This window comes from Saccostrea cucullata, unplaced genomic scaffold, assembly GCF_032062105.1.
Source record: "Saccostrea cucullata isolate Sc308-1 unplaced genomic scaffold, CSIRO_AGI_Scuc_v1 ctg1386, whole genome shotgun sequence".
NCBI classification, from domain to species: domain Eukaryota; kingdom Metazoa; phylum Mollusca; class Bivalvia; order Ostreida; family Ostreidae; genus Saccostrea; species Saccostrea cuccullata.
The window spans coordinates 104,218-114,335 of NW_026923571.1; the positions used below are offsets into that span (position 1 = coordinate 104,218).

At 35.0% G+C, this 10,118-nt stretch overlaps 1 protein-coding gene across 1 annotated transcript in view; it reads right to left on the reverse strand.

Annotated features, from left to right (window-relative positions):
• The window catches only part of LOC134264373 (probable serine/threonine-protein kinase roco6), a 31,868-nt gene extending 30,158 nt beyond the window's left edge, over positions 1 to 1,710 (reverse strand). Inside the window, exons 1-2 of the mRNA XM_062746672.1 lie at positions 1,636 to 1,710; positions 812 to 996 (exon numbers count right to left, since the gene is read on the reverse strand). Coding sequence (XP_062602656.1) covers positions 812 to 996; positions 1,636 to 1,710 — 260 coding nt within the window. The remainder of the gene's footprint in view (positions 1 to 811; positions 997 to 1,635) is intronic.
• Positions 1,711 to 10,118: the final 8,408 nt, after the last annotated feature.

The following is a 10,118-nucleotide window of genomic DNA, read 5'->3' on the forward strand; positions in this document are numbered from 1 at the left end:
ATTTCAAGAGTTATCTTTTTACTTGTAAATTTTGGAGTTACTTTTTCCTAAAATCCTCACTTCCTGTCTTTATTTCATGTGTGACCCACACATGGAGACCCTTGCTAGATTTCTTCATTTTTTGACTTAAGCTGCCACACACTGTAAGTAAACCTGTGCTATTTTTGTTTATTACGCGTATACTTATTATATCTACAGTGTTTTTGTATGAAATGTTTGTAATTTGTTTATTAGGAATATCTAATGTTAACTCTGGAAAGTATGGAACACTGTTGTTGTCATAATCTTTATACTTAAAACTGAAGTACGTTCATAACATTTTTCTATAGAAACCCATTTGTGTCAAAACTTTATATTTTGAAACTGATAGTGAATCTTATGTCTATTTATCTTTTGAATATTTTTTATTTACAACTTATTACACAGTTTATGCTACATCTATAGTTATAAATTGACATTATTTATCATGTAACTGATGAGTAATTCTTTGTTTTTGTTTTGTTTCAGTTCTTTACCGTTATCACAATAAATCAATGCACCGATTGTTGTGTGGTTATACTATCTGCGATATACAGGCAGAATAAGACTAATAAAATCTTGTGTCTTGAATCTTGCTCAGCCAGCAAGAATCAGTACATATTGATAATGTAATCTTTCTGATTCTTTCTTTAAGTGCTTGCATGTTTACTTACCCTGAATAAGTTTCTCTTTAACTAGTTTCAGAAGAAAAAAAGCTATAGTCATTTAAAGAGTAGCAATCAATGTTTGCTACTTTTTGTTTACAACATCAGTATTTTCCAGCAATACGTACACAATGAGGTGGTTGATTTTAATGACGCCATCTTTGAGTAGCTGTGATAGTGATGCGGCCAGCTCTTTCCTGAGATGTCCCACCATATCCCCCTCCAGACTCCTGACCTGGATAGCATTAGGGTCGTCCTCATTAAATGGTTCCCTCCATAAAACAAGCTCGGTGTTTAAAAAAGAGATGTTGTCCTGTAATAGCCAACAGTATAAGAAAATCATTAAGCTATTATTAAATTTAAAAAAAATGTTTATATTTTATTTGTGAAGCAGAACAACTGCTTTAACATTCGTCTAAAAGATACGAACAAGAGGCTTATAGGCCATAACGCTCACCTGAGTAGCTTTGTCCATGCTGATATTAAAAATATCTTATATATTCGATTTGTGCATTGAGTATATTTGGTAAAGTTCTCGTTATTTAAATTTATGAAATTATGATAACAAATCCTTCGGAGGAAAAATATAAAGCGGTGTCAGATTAGGGAAAAACACACAATCATTCATATTTAAATAATCTTCTAACAGTTTTAGAATCTGACATTGACATGGTGGCTGAAGCAGACATCATGCCTACTATGTTTTCAGTGGAATTTAATATCAAAACTACTACATATCCAAAATAATAGACGCGAGATATGCAATATCAGATTCCAAGTTCACAGATCTTAATTTGTATTCTAGGTGGTGTTTTAAAAGATTAAAATAATTTCAAAACACCAATTTAAAAGAATGTGATGAAGACCTGCATCACCATGTTTACTAAAATACACTTAAATAATTGATTTTTAAGAGGGATTTAAGTAAAAAAAAAAACGAAGATTCTCCTACCTTTCCAGGATAATGTCCAACACCAACGACCTCTGTTAATATCTGGCATACCGCATGTACCGGCTGAATAGTCATGATGGCCTTAATATTAAGAAGATGAACTGGTGCCGTCTAAATTTGTACAAGCTGAAATTAGCATCTTATCTGTTATATAATGAAAAGTGATAATTTGTTGAATCAAATTGATAATTTCCTATAAGAAATCACTAATCTATTACTTATTTATTAAATTACTAATTTGATATACATGTATCAAAATGAAATTAATAATTTGATATAACAAATTAATAATTTGATAAAGCAAATTATCAATTTGTAATAACAAATTACTTATTTGTTAAACCAAATTAACTATATATACATGTACTAGTATACTGCTGCGGCCAAAATACCCTTCCGTGGTATCTTTAAATTTATATTACAGATTATTCATTGTTTTGCTCATCAAACTTTCTTGCCCCCCCCCCCTCCTCATGCTCCTTGAAAAACGTTTTTAATATACTGGGGCACTGCAACAAGTAGCCTAGTGGTAGGTGACTAGTTTTCTAAAGCCATGGGGAAGTTAGAATTTGATTGGCCAAAGTCCCTAAGATAGTGTTGCGCCAAACAAAGTTTATCATACATGTACATGTGCACTGTGGATTGTAACTATTCCTTCGGCAGTCAAAGTCTGACAATGATGAAAATTAGACCTGCTATGTCCGCACGACCCCTATAGATGTATAAGAGAGAAATGATCATATCATCACTTCGTCGTATAAAGTTCTACAAAACAAAATTAAGAATGAAATCAAAAAACATAATACATAATAGTAATGTAAAATTTAATTGAAGTAAAAAAAAGTAAATAAAAAATATCAATTTATTTCATTTTGAAAGACTTTATATAGAATAAATTTATATCTTTAAAAAAAAATTACAATGAATTGTGGCGCTGATACCCCTCCATATTTTTTCATCATCAACAAACATTTGCAATAAACTCATAATATAGATTCTGGAAAAGAAAGATTACATAAAAAATACACACACATTAGTAGTTTACACTCAAAGTCAAACACATTGTCTGGATTTTGAATGCGATTATCCTCGTTTTTAAGTATCTATAGGATATTATTTTTAAAAAAATGCAGCAGATGTTCATGATGTTGAGAACTACACCAGTCTGAGGCCTGTACGAACGTTCGCGAGCGCTCGCCAAACTTCCTTATACCTCCAAAAAGTAATTTTTGCGAGCGCTCGCGAACGTTCGCTCTGCTGAACAGGCCTCAGACTGGCTATCGTTATCGCATGTATTAAAAATATATATATAACTAAGGAAATCCCCTTGATATAAATATAGAATCTTCACCGTACCTAGCCGCACATGTATTGATCATAATGATGTGTAGACATTTAAAATACCCCTTTAACACTTGCATAATTAAATTACGTGTACAAGTCTACCACCATGACTTTAGCAGTCCAGTCCAATACGAAAATTCGTAATTTTACGAAAAAACGTAAGATTACGAGAAAGCGTAATATTACAAGTTATCGTAATATAAAACTTACGAGGGTTGATCCAAAAGTTCGTGGAATTTCTTTCTAAAATTTTATCGTGATTTGATAAAATCAATCAACAGGCATATTCATAATATAGAGTCATAATGCAACAATATTGGAAAATTTCACAACTTTCCAATTACCAATAAGGTCACAGGAAATTTCTGAAAATGGATAGTTGGGAAACCCGGGGGAGACTTCGACGTAACGTCGTTAGATATGTCACGTCACGTTATAGAAGCATCTCGCCCAAATGTCCAATTATAATAGGTAATTCTACAAAATGCTGCCTTTTCTCCATTTTTTTTCTTAAGAAAAGCCTGGGTATCCTCTCGCACCAACTTATCTTCATTTTTTACTCATATTTCAAGATACTACCCATCTTTCCATATGATGTTCCAATTTCAGTAGCAATGTCAAGAACAGTACGGCAGACAACAACGTCCATTAACGCTTTTAATTTGTCTAGGGGGATACGTACTTAAACAGAGCCTATAAAAAGCGATCACACCTTTTATCAACGTCCATGGAAGTTCTATTTTTCTTAAATTTCATATGCCACTGGAAAACCAGTAACTAAATGCATTTTTCCCAAGCCTATGTCAATAATATACGCGTTTAAGATAGAGTGATTCCGGGATTTTCACAAAACGTGTGACTTGACCGAAATTTGACGTTATCTAACAACTTAAAGATGAACAATAAATCATCAACTAATGAACTAAATATCCAGTAAAATCGGTAAAAACCTTCACACAAAGGTTTATAAAAGATCAAGCAGTCGTAATAATGACATAATTTTCGTTTTATATACCACATAGGGCGGGTTTTATTCTCATTTCAGGTATTAAGAATTAGAATGATAATAAACGCGTTCATGCTCCCCCGCCTTTCCAAACATCCGTTTCTATGGCAACTGCCATTAAGTTACTATCATTAATATTTAAAATGTTTTTTTTTATTTAAAATAATCAACATGTGCCTATATTGTCATTTGTAATTTTCAACCAATTCCACTGAAAAATAAATAGAATGTGAACAAATTCCACGAACTTTTGGATCAACCCTCGTATATTACGATTTTTCGTAATGTAGTTAAATTACGAATATGCGTAATATAGCAGATTGTAGAGACTATATTACGAGTTTTCGTAATCCAAGACAAATTCAAGCATTGCAAGAAATTGAGTGGCGGGTAGCAAAGTATGGCGTTTAATACGAGATGTCACGGGCGATAACTTGTACGACGCTTACTGAGATTTGAAATTCTGTGTATTTTAATACGAATTGCACGAACAGTTGAATTATGAAACGAGGGTGTGATTTTTAGGGTAGACTTCGGAAGAAAAGTAGGGAGTTCGGGTGATATAGACCAATGCTACATGCTTGAGCGAATATTGAAATTTACTGGAAAATTGGTCTTATCCGTGGGAAAATTCCTATAAAAGAATAATAAAAGAAATTGTCCACTCACCCATCGCTGGCGATACTTTCTTCTTGAATTTCCTTGCTTTCTGATAGGCGTAACTGACCAATCTGACCGCATGCTATCATTAGCCGTGAAATCTGATATATTACTGACGTCATACTTTGCTACCCACCACTAAATTTCTTCAATGCTTGAATTTGTCTTGATTACGAAAACTCGTAATATAGTTTCTTACAATTAACTATATTACGCGTATTCGTAATTTAACTACATTACGAAAAATCGTAATTAAAGTTTTATATTACGAAAACTTGTAATATTACAAATTTTCGTATTGGACTGGACTGTTTAGGTAGATAAAGAACAGCCCTCTCAACAAGGTCGATCAAGCGTTGTGGCGGAAACATTTAAACTCTGCTGTAATTTTCTCGTTTTAAAATAGAATTTACAGCTCAGTAAAATCTAAAAATCAATTCTAAACAAGGCCTATATTCTTATACAACGTACCTTTGGCTTTACGTTTGCATTCAATAACACCCCAAACTGCCATGGCTCACGATCGTTCTAAGCTCCGAAATTTGAATTTGTGGTTTATCGTGGCTCACTGTAAAGCATAGAATGGGTTAAAATATTGCGGATCGGAATGAGACGAAAAACTATAATGGGTTTTTGTGTTGTTTGACGTCCCTCTCGAGAATTTTTTTCATCATATAAATATATGCAACCTTGTGTCCTAGGCTTTACTTGGCACTGAGGGCCATTGAGCGGGAAGATCTTTATCGTGCCATCACCTACTGCGACAGGCGGGACCTCGGTTTATGCTGTCTCATCCACGTCCCGTTGAGGGATTCAAACCCGCAACGTAAATTTCAACTCATTCTTTCACGACTCTAGAGCACATGCTTTAACCACTGCGCCAGGTGGGCGATCGACACGAAAACATATAACTGAGAGAAAATTCAGAAAGAAACCTGTCCTGTATAATAGTACATACTGTGTGAGCATATGTACGTACTTGTAACACCACCCCCCCCCCCCCCCCGGAAAAAAAAGGAAAGGAAAGAAGAAATATACTAATGTAGGTATGTCATACTTATTTTTGTATTCATATGAAGCGGAATTTGTTCGAAAGCTTAATGTGCGTGAAAAGAAGAAAACACTTGCTATAGCCTTCAATTCGACATTTAGATATATCGACGACGTATTGTTAATTAACACATATGGAGAAATGGTGTTCATTCTGCTCATTTACATATTCGCCATATTGGAGCTATAATGGCGGCAGATTCTAAAAAGGATTATATAGAGAACTTACAAAAAATTGCCAATTTTTATATTCTTACTATTTCGGATAAAGTTCTTCCACCGATCTTTTGTTTTTTCTTTATATCCTTTACCGGAAATAACAATAATGTTGATGCCAAAGTGAAAGTTGCGACCGCCTTTTTTGATTTGAAAATTCGAAGCGAGAGTACAATGTTTTATTGAAGAAAAGATAATTGAATTAGTGTTTTTATCATTTTTGGTGATTAAATGTAAGTGTTTATTGCATGATGACAGAGTTCTTCCCCCGATTTATAGGTGCAAACGAAGGTCTAGTTTTAGAAAATATTGCTGTTATAAAATTGTACGAAGAGTTACGACCGCCTTTTAAAATCAAAAACGGCAATTTTTTGCATTCGCCTGACCTATACGGTATCATTAATCGCCAACCGACGATAACGCTAAATTCTACCCATTTAGATATGTCGAGTGTTTAAAGAAATTTAAATAAAAAAGTCTTGCATGTTTTTATATTAAAAAATTAAAGAAATGGTATAATTTGAGTTTTTGCAGGATCATATGAATATTAATGAGAAGTAAATCACGCGGGAGCAACCTCATGAATAAACTGCACGTCATTTCTCCATATGAATTATTGTAATTTCCATTCTTATGTCGATGCGATATATCCTGGTGAGCTTGAGATAAAAGATACCACAGAGTTTGACACATCTAGCTGTTTCACATTTGAATATGTTACTTGAAAAAGACGTTAAGGGTATTCTAACGACCAAGCTCTGATATAATAGTTTGCAGTTAACTGTGAAGTTTTGCATTATGTCACGATCTTTTTCGTCAGATGCATCCAGAGTAAGCAATTCATGTGATTGGTCAACTCATATTATCAACATTGACACGGAAATAGTCTGTTGCACGAGCAGCCAATCAGGGATAAGAAGAAAGTTCCAGTCGTAAAGCTTGCAGTTAGGAGACCTGTACTATTTACCTTGAGCGCAGCTGTCAAATAGATTGTGAGTAACGTAACGTAAAACTTCACACTTAACTGAAAACAATAATAAAAGTGATGACTTTAAATTTTCTATCGTCAACCTCCTTAACTTATGAAGTAATATACCTTCATCACCTGTACGTAGTTAATATATCTCAGTTGATTCGATACGCAAGAGCATGCTCTGCGTATGAACAATTTCTAAAACGAGGTAAATTATTGACTATCAAGTTTATGCAACAAGAATATCAACAGTCTCGTTTAAAGTCGTCATTTCGTAAGTTCTATTGTCGATACAATGACCTTGTCAGCATTACAATTTTTAATTGATTCAAATGCTGACTGACGTTTTCCATGCTAATCGTTAGTCCATTATTTATACAGTGAATTGACGACGGATTTTCCCGTTATTTCCCGATCATGACAATGAGCACACTGCGGGTGTGACCGGTCAGCAGGGGGATGCTCACTCCTCCATGGCACCTGATCCCATTTCTGATGTTTTAGAGATCCGTGTTTCCTCTGCTCCTATTTGTATTGTTTTATGGACTTTTGATCTTGAATACTGTTCGTTATATTTACATATATATCTTTCATCGTTCAAATGACACACTCCATTCCACTCCACTCCACTCAATTCTATACTAGTCCACATCATGTTGCCCATCGTCAAAACAGCAGTTACGTAATATGCGCACTATCACGCATCTGGGTAAAAATGAAAGTCATGTGGTTGCAGAGAATCGAACGGAGAAAAAAAGACAGGCTTAATTGTTTGCTCACAAAGTAAAGAAATGTTTGCAATTTAACTACTTGATCCGAGCTGTATAGGGGAGTAGCATTTTGAACATTTGTTATGCCCCGGGGGGGGGGGGGGGGTCAGGACCCCCCCCCCCTGGAATTTCCAGGTTATTAAATTTATATACAAAAGCAAGGAAAAAGTTAACTTGGACCCCCCCTCAGAAAACGCAGACCCCCCTAGTTAATGTGAACTTGTATAAAAGTTGTCTGAAAAGTTAAAGATTTGAAGCATGAAAAGTCTTCGCCTACCCACCCACCCACCCCCAACCCCCATGAAATAGGATTTTGAAATTTTGACGACTTTAGGTTTTTTTTTTTTTTGCTTGTCAAGAAATTTCTTCTGGATTGAAATTCTTTTTTGACAGGGGTGGACCCCCCCCCCCCCTGGGTAAATTTTCTGGATCTGCGCCTGTTTGTCATGTTCGTCTTCAGTCGTTTTTGAAAGTGGGGGGGGGCAAAGAATTTTTTTTTTACTTACCTGAAAAAGTAAAAAAAAAAAAAGATAATGAGGAAAAAGTTGCCCAAAGTCGAAAATCCTATTTCGTGTGTGGGGGGGGGGGGGGGGGGTAAGTTTCCTTTTTCTCAGTGTTACTTTTAGTACCAATTCTAATATCACTAAAAGTGCATGGGGAAGGGGGGGGGCAACCAGGCTTTCTATTAACATTTCCTATATTACATGTGTAAGTAAGGTTGGGAAAAAAAGTGGGGGGTCAGCCCCCCCCCCCCCCCCCCCCCCCCCCCCCCCCCGTTGCTACACCCTTGTTCCCTTGTTCGATACAACGTTATTGTCATTCAACAAACAAAATCTATCATTACGTCGAATGCTGACTTAAGTTTTTGTATTAATCATTAGGCCATTACCCACCAGTCATAACGATCATGAATACTGTACGTCGCGGGTTAGAATACACTGCTAGACACGGAGGCTGTGAAACTGAAAACGTACACTGTATATAGAAAATAAATGTTTAATTAAATTGTGCATTTATATATGTTGAAAAGCCGTTCGGGCCCCTTGATTGGTAAATAAAATATCTTGTATCTTGTAAATATGGATTTTAATTAATAGTATATTAAATTAATTGACAGGGAGTCGCTCTGATTTTTCAGGGAGTAGTCCTCAGATGGGGGAAATAGTCTCTTCTCGGTGAAATAGACAGACCTTTATATGGTATCAATTATATAGAGTAATAACATTAGATGTATAATTAAGTATTTTACAGCACTTATTGCATGTGGAGAAAGGGAAAAAAATTAAATAAGGTGTTTTGTCGTTTTTCTAATATTTCCACATTCACTTTGATAGAATATCGCTTTAAATTGATTAAAAAAAATTAATGACACTATTTCAATGTTGAATATAAAAATAACATTGACTTCAATAGTGAACCGTGTAAATATCGTGTTAAAGTTATCTATATGTATCTTTACACGCATTTACCTTATCGGAGATCCTTGATAAATTCGGGAATTCCAGTGTCAACCACCTTGATTTTATGACATGTTCTTTCTAAACTTTCTTTTGGTAGTGAATATCCTGGTAAGCATTTTAGATAATATTGTATTTCAGTTACGCCAAGGACTTTTCTAACAATGATATTTTAGCGGATCTTTAAGTTGCAAAAATGATTTTATACAACTCATTCACCATGTATGAAGACACATATAGGATATGCCCCAGCCCATCATATATTCCTTTTACTCTCAGTTCAGAATAGTTTTGCTGTTTGTATATAAATGTAGTATTGAACATTTTTATCGAAATGTTATTGACAATATGATTAACTCTCTTATGTTAGTGTTCCCAATGCACAATTCCTTGGCATTATGTATGCTAGAGAGTTTGATGCTAAAGAGAAATTTTGGTTGTGGTTAGATAGGGGTGGGGTATGTTTTTATTAATGATAATTTGATAAGTAGGGACGCCTCATATACGGAACGAGAGCCTGACAGGTGATTCTCAGACCAAAATTTAACCCGTGACCTCTGATGGAAAGACCCCAGATGATGTGGTTGATTAGGTTTTAATATAACACTGTATAATTTATCATAATAAATACATGTTGTTAAATTTGGAGTTATTGTTCAAGTCCAGGTCCAAATCCAATCTCTACCCAGAGTTGTCGTTCGCTTCGCTACAACTCTGGGTAAAGATTGGTCCAAATCAAGTACACGTAAATATGAAGCAATGCGGTAAGACTCAGTTGGACCTGGAATAAATTCATATCTTTAGGGTCTTATTTTTTTTTAGGTTTTTATTCATTCTGCCCATTCACAAAATCTCGATTGGTACAAATGCCATCCGGAATGTGGTGTAAATGAGTGCTGCCTCCATATCTGGAACGATTTGGGGAAAAGGGGGTCATATGACGCCATGTCATTACGTCATCGGAGAGTGACCAATTACTGCGCTCCTCTGTTGGTGGAGAATGACGT